A 20,057-nucleotide genomic window follows, 5' to 3' on the forward strand; every position below is an offset into this window, starting at 1 on the left:
TTTTTTAAATTACAGAAAAGGAACCACTGGTGTATATGTGTGGTCCTCAAAGTGTGGCTTCCTGGGCCAGCATTACCATCATATGGTTAGAAAAGTGAATTTTCAGTATTCATCCACAAGGTTGGGTGAAGTCTAGCAATTTTGTTTCATACAAATTTGGATAATGTGGATGCAAATTAGAAAACCATTAGTATTTGCAATAAAAACTTGTTAAGTCTACTTTTCAAAATGATTTAATTTGCTGTTAAGTAATAAACACAAATAATCCCATTAAGAGAATATATGACAATTCCATTTTTCTAGAGGCATACACTGTAAACACTCAAGGTTCTTGTCCCTATTAGAATTGAAAAATTCTAATAAATAGGGACTAGTTTGTTCCACAGGTCAGTTAACACCCTGAAATATTCTGAAAGCAAACTGCCACTGAGCAGATCTCATGCAAGTCTCACATTTTTTCTGCAAAATGAGAAACCACTTTCTCCATCCAATCACTGTGAGGACAAAATGAGAGCATACAGAGCACAAGGTAGCAAGAGGTGCTCAATAAAAGCAAAGTGCTCTTACTGCTTTGTACTAAGGTGAGAGCTTAGTGAGCAGCCTCTAAATTTTAATTTGCCAATGAGATGAGTAAAGCTTAGTGAAATACAGTGTTGTTCAGTTATTTAGATCTCCCAGGCCCATGAAACTTTTAAAAACAACTTGGGAGACATACATGGATCTGCAAACTTTCCCTCCCAAACTAGGTGTTATTAAAAACTCACCTAAAAATTTACTATCATTAGTTTTTTATAAAACAAATATCATTTACCATATCCTCTTTAAAAGTCTCAAATGAATTCATTCCTAAGAAAAGACACTTGGCAATCACTTGCCAAAATTATCTTTATATTTTCCATTTTGTATCAGTAAATATTTTGGGATCAACACTGGTCTTCAAACTGGCACTCAATGAAAGACTGCATCTAGTATCTTAGCCTGATTCTTCATCCATGAGAAAAGTTGTTCTATCTACTTCAGAGGATATCCATTCAACAAACCCTAAAACCTATTATGCTATTAAGCGGAAGAAATCAGGATCAAGTAAGTCAAATATATGCAAGTGATATCCACAGGACTTTATGTATGAGCATCAGAATATACTGTATTACAAAATATACAAATAAATTCTTGCAAATTGACTTCTAAAAAATCACTCACACACATTTCACTGGCTCAGTAATTTTCTATATTCATGGTATTCAGAATTACTCAGAATGAGGACTGGAGAGATAGCTCAGTGGTACAGGGCTTATCCAGCATGCACAAGGCCCAGGCTCCATTATGCGAGGGGTAGGGGAGAAAGGATCCTTAGAAAGAGCTCTTGCTATATTTTCTCTAGGAAGCAGTCATGATTGTGATGTTAAGTCATGACTCTGACATTCTCTGCGTTCTGGGAACTGATGATGTTATTGCCTTAGATGGCTATAGTTCCCAAGGGAGTTTGAAAGCTAGAAACTGCTATTATCTATCAATATGTAGACTGTGGATACTAAGGAAGATAATAATCTAAAAGATAGGTGTAGACACAGAGAAAAGTTTTTGAAACAGTTGTAAGAATTTTTAGTATTAAGATCCACTTTCAAAATGGGTGTGGTGGTGCACACCTGTTATCCTAGCACTTGGATGGCTGAGACAGGAGGATCACCATGAGTTTTAGGCCACCTGGGCTACATAGTCAGCTCAGGGACAGCCTAACCTATATAGCAAGATCCTGTTTCAAAAAACAAAACATAAGGCCATATATAGGCTGCCACTGCTGGGGGGACAGCCAGCCTTTCCCTGGAGTGTCATTTATGGGCTGTGGGGGAAGAGAACAAGAGGTCAACAAGAAGTAAGCTCTCCCTTCGAACCAGCACTGCGTGTGGGCCAGCACCACTGATGGAGGACAGCCAGACCACAGCCACTTTTGGCATGCAGGCTGGGAAACAAGAAGAGCCAACCCTCCCTACCTTGGGACTGGCTCATCTGGGGAAACACAGGCTGTGTTGATAACTAATGAGGTAAAATACAATTTGATGCTGTGGTGTTTGATGTTTTACTGACTTTGCAGGTCTGGGGCTGGTGGTCTGATCATCTATTCAGAAGATAACAGTATGCAGTGTGGTATTTATTAGGGCTCTCCTAAAGGTGCTAGTCATTGTTAATTCCCTATTATCTTGTTTGAAAGTCCTGTATCATTTTTTTTCTTAAACACATGAAGTTTTTAATATTACAGTCAACAAAGTATACTTCAATAACTATAATGGGAAAATTATAAAAATTGTATAACTTCTTCACTGAATGTTTACAAATAGGTAACTTACAGAGAATTGCTAGTTTACTCAAAACTTTTTGTATTTCCACAATAACTACAAAGAAAGCCTAAAGTGAAATAAATTCTTCAGACCAAATGCCTAAATGCACCATCACTTTATGTATCAATATTTAAAGTTTTTAATGTGAGAGTAGCATTGTCATCAATCCAACCTAGATTAGGCAAACTAACAAGCAAGAAAGCAGCTCACTTATCATATCTCATTTTCATTTATTTGTTGGGTTGGGTTTTATTCTGTTTTGCTTGATTTTGTTATATTTGATAGCATGGGCAGCTACTTCAAAGATAGCAAGATATATTATGGGAGCCATTTTGGATTTACTATTGTCTTGCTTTGAAGTCTTATTGCATTCATTATTTTGTTTTTATTGATTCTATTCTGTTCTGTTTGGTTTGATTTTTTCTAAGTCTGAAGGTATCTACAGCTATTTTGAGGACAAGAGGCATTATGGTAATCACTGTTGATTTTGTATTGTTTTGAAGTCCTGTGTCATTTATACTGGTTTGTTTTGATTGGCTTTTTTCTGTTTTATTTTGCTTAGTTTTATTCTCTTTAAAATAAAAAAACCCAAAAAATCATAAAAAAAATTCATTTCAAGGGTAATAATCAAGAAATCACACCAAGTGTAGAAATTATGAAGTTTTATAATTTTCTCTGTTGCTTCTTAATGCACGCAAATTAATTTCATACTTTTAGGCAGCTTCTTTACTTTTTTCAATTTCTTCTTTAGGCAATAATGGATCAATCTTTAATAGTAAACCTTCACTTGTTGAACTACGAAGGAAAGCGCGGACCACAAAGGGACCTGGAAACAAAGACAGAAATCATCTTTGATTTTATTTCACAGACTCCTCAGAAGAAAATACAAACATACAACAGGAAACTTTGCAGGATTCATATTTTCACTTGAAAAGTACTATATTACCTAATATTTTAAATTACAAGGAAATAGGGTTTCATTTCAGGAGACTAGCTATCCTAGAGATTTATCTTTGAAACTACATACTCACTAATAATTCATTTCTGTCTTCTAGAAGATGATCACCTGAAATTTATTTTATTGCAAAATCAACAATGAAGTGAGCAGGTGGTGATATTTACATTTGATGGAAATGCTATAAATATTTATTTAAAACAGCACAGGTGTTAATTTTGTGCTACCAAACAGTTGGTAAAATTCTCTAAAAATTAAAAAGCTTTTCAAAGGAACAATGCTAAAGAGTTTCATTTAAAAAAAATAACAATACTGCTCTAGAGGGTTTACTGCCCACCAATCCAATCCTGTTGTAGTCTCAGATGATCCTATACTACAAGCAAAGTCTCCGTGAAATATAAGTATTCGTACACATATGATCACTCAGTACTACAACTGTATTAAGAACAAAGGAATTAACAAATGAGGTATTTAATGATCAGCATGCTTAACTCCTTTATAAGACAAAAAATAACTTAATATTGGTTTTTATTACCATAGTTATAAAACTAAACCTGACAAAGTTCTATCATGGTGAACTTGTAAATGAATAATCAAATAAGTATAGTAGACCCTTGACTGCCTTCAATTATCCATGAGTGCAGTTTGAGAAAGGAATTTGAATGGCACAGAACACAATAAAGGTGCTAGATGAGCTTGCATTCTGCCCTACTGCAAGTTTCTACATCATGATCAACTTTCATGATTCTGTATGAATCACAACATTTAAAAAAAGTGACTCTTATGACAAAAAATAACCTTTCTTTTCTAAAATAGGCAACTGCTAGTATAAAGGAAAAAGTGAATGATGTGCCTTTAAAGTGGCATTTCATAAATGATTATTTTTTATTTTTGGGTACTGGGGATTGAACTCATGACCTCGCACTTGCCAAGCAGGTGCTTATGCTGTTGAGCTAAATTCCAGGCCCTCATAAATGATTTTATACCATTTTAAGTTCCTATTTAACATCACAGTAGGATTAAAGCAATCATGCCTCCAACTTTGTTATATTTAATGGTAGACATAATATAGGCATTTATGAAGATTTCAGGATATATTCTTTTTATTAATGATAAAGTCTCTCCCTAAAAACTGTAAATCTTTTAGAAATTAAATTTTATTTCTCTAATTCCTAGAAATAGTATTGCTTCATAGTTGGATGTTAACTGTTTTCTTAATATTTTACCTGTTGAAAAGTATCACAGGGCTATAGGGAAGTCTACCTTCAGCAAAACACTTACCCAGATTTAGGGGTCTGTGCCTGCAGACTTCATTAATAACTGTCTGCAGATTAGCAGCTATCTGGTCACACGACATATCCAACTGAAAGGAAAGGATATGTATAACATTAACAATGGAACAGTCAAAAGATGACACAGTTTGGGTAGTGTATGGGTAGTGTAGAATCCAGATGGTGTGTTTCAAATATTCATTTGGACTGGGGATGTATCCTAATGGTACAGTACTTGCCTTCCATGTGCAAAAACCTTGAATTCACTCTTTTAGTGCTGCAAGAATAAGAAAAAGACTAAATAAAGCAACATTCACCTAATATACTTACCTATTATGAGATCTTACTATGAATGTGGGGAAAAAGAAAACAACAAAGAAAACCTCTTTAACTCTTCCTTTAGAATGATACATTTTATATCAGAGATGGTGGCTTACCTGTAGTTCCAGTTTCTTGGGAGGCTGAGGTAGGAATAAGGCCAGCCTATGCAACCTGGCAAGATGCCATCTCAAAGTTTTTAAAAAGGAGTAGGACTGTAGCTCAATGGTAAAGCACAAGCCTAATACACATGAGACTCTGGGTCCAATCCCGGGTCTTCTCGCTCTCTCTCTCTCTCTCTCTCTCTCTCTCTCTCTCTCTCTCTCTCACACACGCACACGCACACGCACACGCACACGCACATACATACAGCTGCATTTACATCTGTATGTCAAGATTTTTTTTTTTCCCCTTTTCCAGACAAGGTCTCACTATGCAGTTCGGGCTGCTCTTGAACTCACTTTGTAGCTCAGGCTGGTCTCGAACTTGCAACAATCCTCTTGCCTCAGCCTCCTGAGTGCTGGGATTGTATGCCTGGCTTATATGTCAAGATTTAACAGCCATATAGAATATAGTACCAAGTGTTCTGAAGTTTTCCACTTGAAGGTCCTTGATTTCCAAGTAATTTCTGCAAGGCATATTTTGAATACACATACTATTTTGCATCCTCATTCCCAAGTAATTAGTGGTATTTCCTCTTAAAGTTATTTGTTGATTTACTTACAGACATTTAAAAAATAATGCTTTCATGAGCCTAAAATAAAAACTACTTGATTACATGCATGTAGATATACATACCTCAAGAGATTTTCAGAATGGTATGCTAACATTCCAATTTTTAAGCACTCTAACTAGGCAACATTAATTATCTTATTTGGCAAAAAAAAGTATATACAGTAAATGAGTCGTATTCATAAAAATCCCTAAACCCAACTTACAGTACCCTTGAAAAGTTCTTGTGTGGATTAATCAAAATTACTGAGTTTTTATTCTTAAACAGACCTGGTAAACTTAATTATACTCCGCTGTTTAGAGAATATTGCATTATGCTAAATAAATCAATTTCTAACAATTCATTTAAAGCTTCTGGCAAAAAGAAAGCATAGAGAAAATGTCCAACTCCAAACAAGATTTCTATTTTGCAATGATTCTGAAAGCATTGTGAGAAATGTCTTAAATAAGCATAAAGAAAATTCCTCCCAAACAAAGATAATTCTCTCATCATAATCAAACAACATTTATTTGACACTCACTTGGGCTGATGTAGTACCAAAAGCTAAGTGAGAAAACTGGGTCATTACTGGAAGAACTCTCACTGCGCCAATCCCCAGGAGGGAAGTTCCGAGGGAGGTGGGTGGCGGGTGGAGAGTGGGAATCAGAGTAAGGCCTGGTTCATTAGGTCCACAAACCTTGCAGGCTTTAATTGTGCAATGAAGCAAGAGTTCACTTGGCAGAAAAGTCACCACACTTATTTTACGTTAAAGAGAGCAAAGACAAGGCAAAGGGTATCCTTGTCTCCTTTCAGTGTTCTCTCAATTTTCCACTTTAATTCAATTATCCTTCTTTCTATTGCCAAATGAAGTGACCATCACAGGTCCGATACACTTACTTGGCCTTTTCTAAAGAACTATAGCCAGGCTGGGGACAGCGTGCAGGGGTAGAGTGCTTGTCTCACTTGTCCCGTGCTGTGTGTTCAATCCCCAGTTGGGGCGGGGGATGTTAGAGCAATGTTAAATTTGGAAAGTAGACAGAAGAAAAAAATGTCCAACGTATCTTTTTTGTATATGTAAAGTTGTGTTACACTTCATACATTAAATTTCTCAGGCTTTTAAAACTACATTCTGGAGAGGAGGAGCTGGGCAGATCTGGGGTGCCCTCACTGGCCTCTCTGCGTGTCTGGAGGACTCTGGATATCTGCGCCCAGACTGCTGGAGTTCCCTCAGGCTTCCAGGTGCAGTGAAGGAGAGAGGTGGGTTTGAGGCTTCCACATCAGCCTCCCCATTCCCGGCTTCATTTGGAGACCTGCTGAGCTCCCGATAGGTGGGCTGACCCACACTACCAGCCTAGCCCAGCCTGTTTAGCTGCCGCGCCTGGCCATAGGTCTGCAGAGGAGGAGCTGGGCAGATCTGGGGTGCCCTCACTGGCCTCTCTGCGTGTCTGGAGGACTCTGGATATCTCTGCAACCAGGGAGGGTCCACAGGTTCCTGAAGCACTGCGGCCTGTGGTGAATACCCTAACCCGGCTGCTACTGAAGAACTGTGGAGCTTCCAAGGGGCAGGTGGGCGCACAGTGTCCCTGAGGCCCAGCTTGTCTGGAACTGCGGAGTTCTGAGCAGGCAGAGGAGGGCCACTGGTTCTGTAGGCCTAATGGCTTGGAGTAGCGCGGCGCCAGAGTCTCAGTAGCTCCAAACATAGAAGGGGATTTTCAACAGATCCTGAGGAAGCTTTCAAATAACACTTGAAACACAGAAATATAGGAAAATGACAAAACGAAAGACCAAATTACAACCTCAAACCTCCAGCCCATCTCAAGAAACCCTAGGAGCGATGTATATAGAAGAAAATATATCCCATCCACCTCATATATTGGACACAATAGCCACTGAAATTGACAAGCAACTCCAGGAAGCTTTAAAGAAATTCAAACTCGAAATAATCTCCCAGATAAAAGAAGAAATGATAAAAGAAATGAAAGAGACTCTAAATATATCTAAAGAAAACACAGATAAAAAATTGGAGGAACTAAACAAAAAGATAGAATCCCTAGACGAGCAATATAAGAAACAAACAGAATACATAATGCAGATGCACAGAGATATACAGGAAATAAAAAACTCCACTGAAAGTTGTAAAAACCGCCTTAATGAAAGTGAAGATAGAATTTCAGACCTTGAAGACAGGATTGCAGCTAGTGAACAGGAAAGGAAAGATCTTTTGAAAATAACAAGGAACCAGGAAACAACAATTCAACAACTGCAAGACGATGCAAAGAAGAATAACATAAGAATGACAGGGATTAATGAAAGAGAGGGAGACAACATGAAGGACGTCAGGAGGATATTTAGAGAAGTAATAGCTGAAAATTTCCCAAGCATGAGATCAGAAACTGACATCAGGATCAGTGAAGCATATAGAACTCCAAACAGTCATAACCAAAATAAAACTACACCCAGACATATAATAATCACCATCCCAGAAATCCAACACAAGAATAGATTATTAAAAGCTGTCAGAGAGAAAAGACAAATCACTTATAAAGGAAAACCTATCAGAATCACAGCAGACTTCTCAGCACAAACGATAAAGTCAAGAAGAGCATGGAGTGAAGTATTCCAGATCCTAAAGCAAAATGATTTCCAACCAAGACTGATATATCCTGCAAAACTATCATTCAAAATAGATGGTGCAATACGATACTTCCATGACAAAGAACAGCTGAAGAACTTCATGAACACCAAACCAACCCTGCAAAAAATATTGAAAGACAGTTTAGATACACAAAGGAAAAAACCACAAAGCAAAGCAAATAATTAAACAGAACAGAAAGATAAAGATGCAACAGCAGAGAGATAACATTCCTACAATTAACCAGCATTTAACAGTAATAACCATTAATGTAAACGGTATCAATGCACCAATCAAAAGAAACAGACTAGCAGAATGGATCAAGAAACAAAATCCAACCATATGCTGTTTACAGGAAACCCATCTAACCCAGAAGGATACTCACAGACTGAAAGTCAAAGGATGGAAAACAATTCTTCATGCAGCAGGAATCCAAAAAAAGGCAGGAGTAGCCATTCTGTTTGCAGACAATGTGAACTTTAAACCAACAATGACCATAAAGGACAAAGAAGGTCACTACATACTCGTAAGGGGAAAACTCCAAGAGGAAGAGATAACTATCTTAAATATATACGCACCAAACTCCAGAGCACCCAGTTATATAAAACAATTATTAACAGAAATGAAAACTCAAATTATCAGTAACACAATTGTAACAGGAGACCTTAATACGCCACTGACACCAAGGGACAGATCAACCAGACAGAAAATGAGCAAAGAAATAACAGAACTGAATCACATCTGTGAACAAATGGGTTTGATAGACATATACAGAATGTTCCACCCAACAACATCAGAATACACATCCTTCTCAGCAGTACATGGATCATTTTCTAAAATAGACCATATATTAGCTCACAGAACATATTTAAGCAAATGCAAAAGAGTTGAAATCATCCCTTGCATATTATCGGATCACAGCGCTCTGAAATTAGAAATTAATGACAAAGGATACTGCAAAAATTCCGCAAACACATGGAAACTAAATAACACACTCTTGAGTAATCAGTGGGTCACAGAAGAAATTAAAGAAGAAATTAAACAATACCTAAAAGAAAATGAAAATGCAGATACAACTTACCGGAATCTGTGGGATGCAATGAAAGCCGTTCTGAGAGGAAAATTTATTGCACTGAGTTCCCACATCAGGAAAACAGAACGAATACAAATAAATAACTTGATGCTACACCTCAAACAGCTAGAAAAAGAAGAGCAAGTCAAGCCCAAAGCCAAAAGAAGAGAGGAAATTATAAAAATCAGAGCAGAAATCAATGCAATAGAGACTAAGAAAACAATCCAAAGAATCAACGAATCAAAGAGTTGGTTCTTTGAAAGAATAAATAAAATCGATAAGCCCCTAGCCAACCTTATTAAAAAAAGGAAAGAAAAAGCTCAAATTCATGCAATAAGAAATGAAAAAGGTGAAATCACTACAGACCCAATAGAAATACAGAGGATCATCAACACCTATTTCGAAAACCTCTACTCTCAAAAGTTTGATAACACAGAAGAAATAGACAGATTCTTAGAAGCATATGAAGTACCAAAGCTAGATCAAGAGGATATAAAACTGTTGAATAACCCAATCTCTGCTAATGAAATTGAGAATGTAATTGGGTCCTTGCCCACCAAGAAGAGCCCAGGCCCAGATGGATTCACTGCAGAATTCTACAAGAAATACAAAGAAGACCTAATGCCGACACTCCTCAAACTATTCAATGAAATTGAAAGGGAAGCAATCCTTCCTAAGTCATTCCTGGAAGCAAATATCACTCTAGTACCAAAACCTGAGAAAGACCCAACTAAAAAAGAGAACTATAGACCGATCTCCCTAATGAACACAGATGCAAAAATCCTCAATAAAATATTGGCAAATAGGATCCAGCAAATCATCAAGAAGATTATACACCATGACCAAGTGGGATTCATCCCAGGAATGCAAGGATGGTTCAACATACGCAAATCAATAAATGTAATCCACCATATCAATAAAGCCAAAAATAAGAATCACATGATCATCTCTATAGATGCAGAAAAAGCCTTCGATAAGGTCCAACACTTATTCATGATAAGAACTTTACAGAAAATTGGAATAAATGGTCTTTACCTCAATATAATAAAGGCCATTTATGACAAACCAACAGCCAGCATCATACTAAATGGCCAAAAATTGAAAGCCTTTACTTTAAAATCGGGTACAAGACAAGGATGTCCTTTATCACCACTCCTATTTAATATAGTACTGGAAGTACTAGCCAGAGCAATTAGGCAAGAAAAAGAAATAAAAGGGGTAAAGATAGGAAAAGAAGAAGTTAAATTATCATTGTTTGCAGATGACATGATACTCTACATAGAAGACCCCCTAAACTCCATTGAAATACTCTTAGATACAATAAATAAATTCAGTAATGTGGCTGGATACAAAATCAATACTCAGAAATCAATAGCATTCCTACACACGAACAACAAAATTACAGAGAGGGAAATAAGAGAAACTGGACTATTCACATTAGCAAGCAAAAAAATGAAATATTTAGGAATTACTCTTATGAAAGAAGTGAAAGACTTATACAGTGAAAATTATAATACACTGAAAAAGGAAATTGAAGAGGATCTCAGAAAATGGAAAGACATCCCTTGCTCATGGATAGGAAGAACAAACATTGTGAAAATGGCCATTCTCCCAAAACTGTTATACAGATTCAATGCAATCCCAATAGAAATACCATCAACATACCTTATAGATCTAGAGAAATCACTCCTAAATTTCATCTGGAACCAGAAGAGACCTAGAATCGCAAAGGCAATTCTAAGCAGCAAAGACAAAGCAGGAGGCATCACAATCCCTGACTTGAAGTTATACTACAAAGCAACAGTAGTAAAATCAACATGGTATTGGAATCAAAACAGAGCTGAAGATCAGTGGAATAGATTAGAAGATACAACCACAACTACGAACACACTCAACCACCTTATTTTTGATAAAGGAGCCAAGCAGGTTCACTGGAAGAACGACAGTCTCTTTAATAAATGGTGCTGGAAAAACTGGCTCTCCATTTGCCGAAAACTAAAGCTAGACCCATGTCTATCACCATGTACTAAATTAAAATCTAAATGGGTCAAAGATCTGAATATTAAAACAGAAACACTAAATCTATTGGAAGACAAAATAGGTAGAAACCTTGGAGACATAGGAGTAGGTAAAGAATTCATGAACAGGACTCAAACCGCACGGGAAATACTTCCCAGAATCAATAACTGGGACCACTTCTTATTAAAAAGTTTCTGCATGTCAAAAGAAATCTCCAGCATAGTGAAAAGAAAACCCACAAACTGGGAAAAGATTTTAGTGAACTCTCTCTCAGACAAGGGCCTCTTGTCTAAAACATATAAAGAATTAAAGAAACTCAGACCTCCGAAATTCAAAGATCCAATCCAAAAATGGGCATCTGAGATGAATATGCAATTCTCAGATGAAGAAATGCAAATGGCAAATAAATACATGAAAAAATGCTCATCATCATTGGTCATTAGAGAAATGCAAATTAAAACCACACTGAGATACCATCTCACTCCTGAAAGAATGGCCAGGATCAAGAAAACCGACAACAAATGCTGGAGAGGCTGTGGGGAAAAAGGAACTCTCCTGCACTGCTGGTGGGAGTGTAGACTGGTACAGCCTCTGTGGAGATCTGTCTGGAGATTTCTCAAAAAGTTGGGACTGGAAATCCCATTTATTCCAGCTATTCCACTTCTAGGCATATTCCCAGAAGAACTGAAAGCATCATACCACAGTGATATATGTGCACCTATGTTTATAGCAGCACAATTTGTAATCGCCAGATCTTGGAAACAACCCAAGTGCCCATCAACTGAGGAATGGATAAAAAAGTTGTGGTATTTCTATACAATGGAGTATTATTCAGCTATAAAGAAGGATCACATTGAGATATTTATCAATAAATGGGCGCAGCTTGAGACCATACTCATTAGTGAAATAAATCAATCTCGCATGTGTGAATACCGAATAGTTTCCCTAATGTAAATAATGATTCAAATATATAAAAATATGTGGTAATCATGATTCCCCATTAGGTGGCCTTGAAGCCTTATAAAGTTTTCACTCATTAATTAGAAAGGCTTTATTCTGGGCTTCTTGATATGAAAATATTTGAAGCTAGAGTATATGAAGTTTTACCCAAATATTTCAAGGAAAAAGACAGTATGGTAACTACTATTAAGTCAGGTTATAAGGTGGTGAAGTACTAGGTTGTTGAAACAGTCATGCTGTGACCTCTATTGTTATATTGTTATGTCCTGTTTTATCTCAATCTCCCCCTTATTGTTTCAAAAAAAATTATTTAGTCATTTCTTATGTTTGTCTTAATTAAAGAAAAAATTCAAAAAAATTAGGATATATAAATAGTAACTCTTTTCGATTTCCTATTAACTTGTTTTGAAGTCCTGTAGTACTCCCACAATCTTGTTTTGACTGATTAGACTCTGTTCCATTCTATATGATAGTATCAAGTTTGAAGACATAGGCAACTACTTCGAAGACAATATGATTCACTAAGATACCCATTCTGGTTTGACTATTGTCTTCTTTGGAAGTCCTGTAATGTTTACAATGCCTAAGTTTTATTGGTCTTGTTCTCTACTGTCTTGTCCAACTTTATAATATCTAATAAGATAGACAATTCTTTTTAAGGAAACAAGGGAGAACGTTGATAACCATTGTTGATAAACTTGTACTCTGTTCTACACCATGTGCTATGTCTATCCTTGGTATTGACTGACAGCTTTGTTTTGCCATATTTGACTGTATTCTTCCCCCCCCCAAAGAAAGTAATAAGCACTAAGGAGTAATAAAATCCAAGATGTGTAAATTTTGTTGTAAAAAAGAGAGGGAAAAAAAAAAAGAAAAGAAAAAGAGCTCTAACGGATATAACAGCAAGTGTGTTTGGGGGTGTTAAATAGCTGACTTTATCAATGTTTTTGGAACATTGAACACAGCTGTTTGCAGTCTCCCTGTTTGAATGTCCACCTTGTGTTCTTTGATACTGTGATTTGAGGAATTATTTTCAAGAAAATAGTGTGTAATCTACTAGCAGGTAATTTCTTACTGTTATGTTTTTTTGTTTTGTTTTGTTTTGGTTTTGTTTTGTTTTGTAGTTCTGTATTGCGTGTACCCTTACGCCGCTTTGGTTTGTTTTGTGTTTTTCTCTTTTTCCTCTTTAAAAAACAAAAAAAAACAAAAAAAAAACTACATTCTGTGGGCTTATATTGCCATTCCTACAATAAGTGAAAAACAACATGTTTCAGAAATGTGAAACAATCATTTCCTTTGCAACTTTCAGGGCTTCCTTAGGCTCTGCCTCTGAGGTTCATCCATATCCCTTAATTTAAATTTTAAAAAATATGACAATGTTTTAAAAACAGTTTATACTTTTGTCCAAATTTTAACACCTCTAATCTTTAGTAATGTGCACTCTACTGAATTTTAAAGTATATTTATAACCACAGCACTTTACTTTTTCTTTGAAATATTGTTCAAAATTATGGGATTACTGGCTACTGGTGACAATCAGTACTGGTAGTTATATAAAATAACATATATGCATGTATTTTATCAAAACTTGCACAGGAAGTTTATTTGGGCTGAGCACACGTCAGGAAGCAACACCTGTGAGCTTCGCTCCCTGCATCTCAGCTACTCCGCACTCCCAGTTGTGCTTTCCTATGGAATAACAATTTGTGGTCTTATGACAGCTGGAATGAGTTTTTTTTAAGGCGAGGATGTTATCTGTTAGATTCTCAACAGCAGTGTGTGTGTGTGTGTGTGTGTGTGTGTGTGTGCGCGCACGCGCGTGTGTGGCCTGGTGCAGAAGGGGGAAAAAAAAAAAAAAGCAAAGCAAAGATTGCATTGACCTGACCCCTTCAAAGAACTCTGCTAAATACTGCCTTTGAACATACAGTTAACAGTCAACATAGTATTTATGTTTGGCTAAAGTGATTGCTCACTACAGTGTAAAATACTTATTTTCCTCATCCTATAGCATAGGTGCTTTGAAGAAAAGATGCTTTTTACTGAATCCTACATTCTGCTTAATATTCTAAGTGGAAGATTTTACCAAAGATGTCAAAGTAGCAAATCAGTGGATACAGGTGCACTGTGCCTTGATTTTTTTTGCCTTCACTCACAGATTAACCCCTTTCCATATAATTCTTAACCTTTTTCTTCAATAACATTTTTTAGCATTACAAGAAAGCTAAAAATCAGTCATTTTAAACATTTTCGTACCTTTGAGATGTATGTTGTTTCATCTCAGCAAAATGTAGCCATGAACATATCCAAGTCATAAATTCTTAAACTTTTATTAGGCTACTAAAACTTGCTCCAGAAAGACACACACAGGCAGATAAAAAGTTAGCCTATGTTTTCAGAATCTACACAGATTCTCTGATTTAAAGGTGAAGAGAAAAAAAAGTCTTCTGAGGAAAGTGCCTCAGTTAAAAAGGATTTCTGGGCCACACTCTGAGAACCACCAGTAGAGTAAGTTGTAAATTTGTTCAACTATTTTGGAGGACTATGGATTACAGTGTTTTAAAAATAAAAAGGAAAGATTTTTACATTTTACAAAGGACAGAATTAAAAACAATAATAACAAATATGAAAGAGGACATACTAATGACCTTTAACCAATACATGCTTCTTTTAAAGTAACAGCCTCTGTCACTGTAACGTGCCGATGGTCTTTAGATGACCAAACTTCTCTCACTGGAAACTCCTGCTTTGCATAAGCACTTGTTCATCCACTTGGCCCTCCAAAACCCCTCCAAAACTCCTCCAAAACTCAATACTGTAAGATTAAAGTGTAGACTAGAGTTTCTGAATATGGGTCAATACTCTTAACCCCTTGACTACCACCAACTTAACTCAAAGAAAGGCAGATAATCTGCATTTTTCTTACAGAACATTAAACAGTAGTAATAATAATTGATGTCCAACTCCATTACTGGGTACTTGCTCTGAGTCAAGCTGTGGTCTAATATCTACATAAATATTTATTTTTCCAAGAACTCCACAAAGTATGTAGAATTAACCCTCACAACAGGAACTGGGATCTAGAAAACTTTATCTTACATGCACAGTAAGAAGTGGCCTAGGACTATGAGTGCGAACTCTCAAGAAGACAAACATCAAAGTGATGTTTGTCTCCACTAGTTTGTGACCTTGGCTGCAACTGTAGTATGTTGCTGATCTTCATGAAAAATGAGCAAAACTGTCTGAAAAACACAAATTGTTTTTGTAAGCTATCAAGAGAAAAAAAAAAAAGAACTATGTGAGACAATGAAAAGAACACTCAAAAAGTTGAATTTTTCTTTCTACATAATTGATCTTTTACTTTCTAATTTTTAGAGTTAATGTCTGTATAATTTAGTAGATTCATTTAATCTCCACTTTTTGTCAAGCAATATGTTACAAACTAAAACCAGAAAGATTAGTAAGAAACCAGTCTTGACCTCATGAAGCTCACAATCTAGTTTAAAATACAACATGACAGGTGCTACCCTAGGCAGGTGAGCAACTGCTACAAGGGCAAAGAAGTGATAGACTGTCATGGAGGATTTCATAACAACGGTGATAAGCTGCGTCTTAAAAGATGAGGGTTTTAGAGGACACAGAGCATCTTCCAGGCAGAGAGGGCCAAGCCTAGGTGAAAATGAAGTGGGTGAATAAGTAGTGAATAAGTAGCTCTGTGTCTAGATAACATGCAAAACTGCAAAGAATGGGGCTAAAGAGCACATACACATACTATCCACTTGACACAGGCTGAGCAGAGTGGAGGGCAGTATGCTGTGGAGGAGAGAGAGGAGCTGCCCCGGGCAAACAGACTTAGCCATGGGGAGGGGCTGGAGGGGGAGGCAGCAGTGTCATCATAACTGATTTGTCAAAAATGGCTAGAGCAAAACAAAACCACTATCTGGGTCCAACAAAATAAGTCTGGAGGCCAAATTCAGCCTGCAGCTGCCAATTTCTAAGTCTGGTTTTCAGGCTGTACCACTGAAAACAACAGGAAGTCCATGGCCATACCACTCTGAGCACACCCAATCTCATCTGAAAAGGGCAAGAAATACTGAATTTGAACCTGAGGTAGTGATTTGAGATTAGATTTCACAGAGATTTAAATGTAAGGACTAGAATATATCCTGTTAGCAGTCAAACCTATTTAATGTTTCTTAGCAGAAAAATGTCATATCTGGCCTGTTTCAGAAGGAATTCTCGAGGAAGGGTGTGAAACAGAAGTTGGCATAGTTCCTTTGTAAATGGTGAGACAGAAAATATTTTAGGCTTTGCAGGCCAAATGGGCTCTGTTACAACTACTCAACTCTGCTGCTGTAGCACAAAAGAAGCCACAGACAATACATAAATGAGTGCAGCTGTGTTCCAAAAAAACTTCATTTACAAAAACAGGTGGGGAGCTGGAAGTGGCCCAAAGTCCACAGTTTGTTGATCTGTGGTATGGAAAACAGACTGAAAGATGTTTAAGGGGGTGAATGGATAAACGCAGCCATTATTATTTGTTACAGCAAAAATGGTTTTTCTTTTACATTGTTTTCTTGAAAAGGAACTTTTTCTGGGTACTGATAGACTTACCGTTTATTACTATGCATCTATTATGCAGATGAGACAAATATGTGTTTGTTGGGCTAAGAATTGCACTGCCATTTTAAAATAACAGTAGAGAAAATGTTTGGCAATGGTTTCAACAGCTGCTGCAAATTTTCTATATATATTTGAAACAAGCTTTTTTAGGACTCAAGAGAGGGCCCAAATCTGAATGCAAAAAGGCAAAATTAGTGTACTATATGCTAAATAAGGCCATCAATAAAGGCTACCAAAAAGACTTTACTATAACTAATACCTAATCCAAGTAAAAGCTAAAGTCAAGACAAGAGACAAGGTTCTAAGGGGCACAGGGAGGGGTCAGCAAGGAGGACTGGCAGAGGGGACAAATGCTGAGGAAGGATGTCAACAACATCCAAAATGGCGACCCCAAGTATGGAGAGGTTAGCCGGGGCATTTGCCTTTCTGCCATCACTCTCCTTCCTTGGCAGAGCTCAGGCCTAGACCAGACACTAGGCAAGGCACTTTAAAACTGAACACTCCACAGTTTGGAGTGTGACAAGGCTGCAAGTCCTCATTTCACATTATGGGAGCCTTAAAATCCTGGCTGCCAATTGGGTGAGGAAGGCCTTCGTCCTATTATGTGAGGTTAGAGTTTTGAACTGGGTAGGCTGTACTCTCAATTACTAACTGTCCCTGGAATTACTATATCTAACATGCCTGACCAGCCTAACAGTGAGTGAAACTGTACAGCACACAGGTGGGGGCACAGAATGGAAAAATTTGCTTTTATCTCGTCAAATTCAGACTTGTCAATAAATAGCCACACACTAAGGCAGTGACAGAATGTATTGTGTGCATGAATGTATTATCTTCATAGAAGTGATGTATATACATTGTAATGCAATATTTAAAACAATCAAATGCCCGTGAAAAGGAATACAATTGAGTAAGTTATAATATAGCCATACAAAATACTATAGAACAGCCATTAAAAGGGTATTTTAGGGCTGGGGATTTAGCTCAGTGCATAAGCATCTGCCTGGCAGCTGTGAGGTAGTGAGTTCAATCCTCGATACCAAAACAAAAACAAAAAACAACCAACTAAAAGGATATTTTATAAGAATTTAATGACAAAGGAAAGTGTTTAAGATAGTGTTAATGAAAAAAATCCAAAACAATATGTAGTAACAGTCAAATTTTAAAGACTATGCATCAGAGCAGAAGTGAAAAGTACTGAAATGTCACTGACAATCAGGAATTTTGAATAATTTCCCTATGCTATCCAATATTCCTATTCTTTCCTATGCTATTCAGTATTTTTCAAATATTTTATTATGTACACTTATCTCAATTTAAAAATTAGTTGTAGTTTAGCATTTAAAATTACAGAGGCTAGAGATTTCACTTAGTGGTAGAGTATTTGCTTACTTAGCATGCACGATGTCTTCAATTCGATCCCCAGTACTACACACACACACACACACACACACACACACACACAACCACAAAAAGTAAAATTATAAAACCAGCCCTTTTAAGATTCAAAAAAGTTTAAGCCTATCTCACTTTACTCACTGTACTCTCATTGCTGAGACAAAATACCCCAAACCGAAAGTTAAAGGAGGGAAGATTTATTTAGCTCAGTTTGTAGAGGTTTCAGTCTGTCATCAGCTGGCTCCAAGGCAGGGGGGCACAGCTGAGGGGCAACAGTTTAAGGCAATGAAGACAGCAAAAGTAACAAGAGCAAGAGGAGGAGAGCATGCCTCTTCCTCTCTTACACTGTAGGCAGACTAACTGCCTTAAGGCCTGTGTGGCACTTACACCATCTCCATGCCTCCCTCTAAGGGAAGCTTAGGACTTTTGCAAAATGAGGGCCCTGACCTCCTGCTGAGTCACTTAATTAACCTGCTAAACTTCTCAAGTTTACACAATGTATCAACCATTGCAAAGTGATACTTTATTTCTTTATAGAGAAACAAAGCAAAATCAAACTAAGACATATTCTCACTGTTGGCAATGAGAAATAAACTCAAGGTCCTATCCGATCACTACTATGGTGGTAACAAGCTAATTATGTTATCACATGGTTAGATATTTTTTAAACTACATTTTTACACTGAAAGATTTAAAACTGACCTGGAAGTGTATAGAATTTCATGTATTTTAACTCATACATACATATGAGTAACAACCATTCTAATACAGGTTATGGAACCTAGAAAACTCATCTGATTTCTCCTTAACGAACACACCATCCACCCTACCTCCTGGTTACTACTTGTCACTAGGGTTTTGTGTCTTCAAAAATGTCATAATCTGTAATTTTAGCTATTCAGGAGACAGCAGCAAGAAGGATTGCAAGTTCAAGACCAGTCTGGACAACACAGCAACACCTCATCTCATGATAAAATAAAAAAGACCTTGAGATCTAGCTCAGTGATAGAGCTCCCCTACAATCAATCCCTAGCACCACTACCACCAAAACCAAAACAAACCTCCCCAAAATAAAAAAAACACTCGCCCCAAAAAACCAGATAGAATAACAATATGTAACTCATTAAACAATGTCTCCCCATTTCCTCTTCCTGCTGCTTTCCTATTTTTTTTGTCTCAACTTCATTCTTCTAGAATGTCATATAAGTGAAATCATACAGTATTTATCTTTTAGAACTGACTTCACTCAAAACCATGTCTTCAAGGTTCAAACATGTTATAGCATGTATCAGAATTTCCTTTCAAAGGCTGACATTATTTCTTTCTATGTATATACCAGATTTTGTGTTTCTATTATCTGCTAATAGACCCTTGGGTTGCTTGTATTTTTGGCTGTTATAAATAATGCTGCTATGAACAGATACGCATGTATCTGTTTTACTCTTTGCCTTCGATTCTTTTGAGTATATATCTAAAACTGGAATTGTAAAATGATAGGTATAAGCATTTCAACTTCTCCACATCCTCACTAACACTTGTTTTAGAGACATTTATGGGTGTGTACATGTGTACATATTATTAAATTTTTATAGCAACCATCCTATTGGGCCTGATACAGTATTTCACTGTAATCTTAACTTGCCTTTGATGGTTTACTGGTGTATGTTTTCTTTTGTTTATCATCCATGTGCATATCTCCTTTGGAGAAACCCACATTCCGATGCTTTGCTCATTTTAAAACTTTTTATGTTGAGTTGTAAGAAT

General features: G+C 36.8%; 1 protein-coding gene across 3 annotated transcripts in view; it reads right to left on the reverse strand.

Annotated features, from left to right (window-relative positions):
• Positions 1–2,983: 2,983 nt before the first annotated feature.
• The window catches only part of Mrpl1 (mitochondrial ribosomal protein L1), a 90,599-nt gene continuing 73,525 nt past the window's right edge, over positions 2,984–20,057 (reverse strand). For all 3 annotated transcript variants that reach the window (XM_063247222.1, XM_013141509.3, XM_003477663.5), the window contains 2 exons: positions 4,573–4,654; positions 2,984–3,162 (listed from right to left, as the gene is read on the reverse strand). In XM_063247222.1, the coding sequence (XP_063103292.1) occupies positions 3,050–3,162; positions 4,573–4,654 (195 nt within the window). In that variant the 3' untranslated portion in view covers positions 2,984–3,049. The remainder of the gene's footprint in view (positions 3,163–4,572; positions 4,655–20,057) is intronic.

Source organism: Cavia porcellus, unplaced genomic scaffold (genome assembly GCF_034190915.1).
Source record: "Cavia porcellus strain 051 isolate PalLab524CR breed Dunkin Hartley unplaced genomic scaffold, mCavPor4.1 scaffold_4, whole genome shotgun sequence".
Taxonomy (NCBI): domain Eukaryota; kingdom Metazoa; phylum Chordata; class Mammalia; order Rodentia; family Caviidae; genus Cavia; species Cavia porcellus.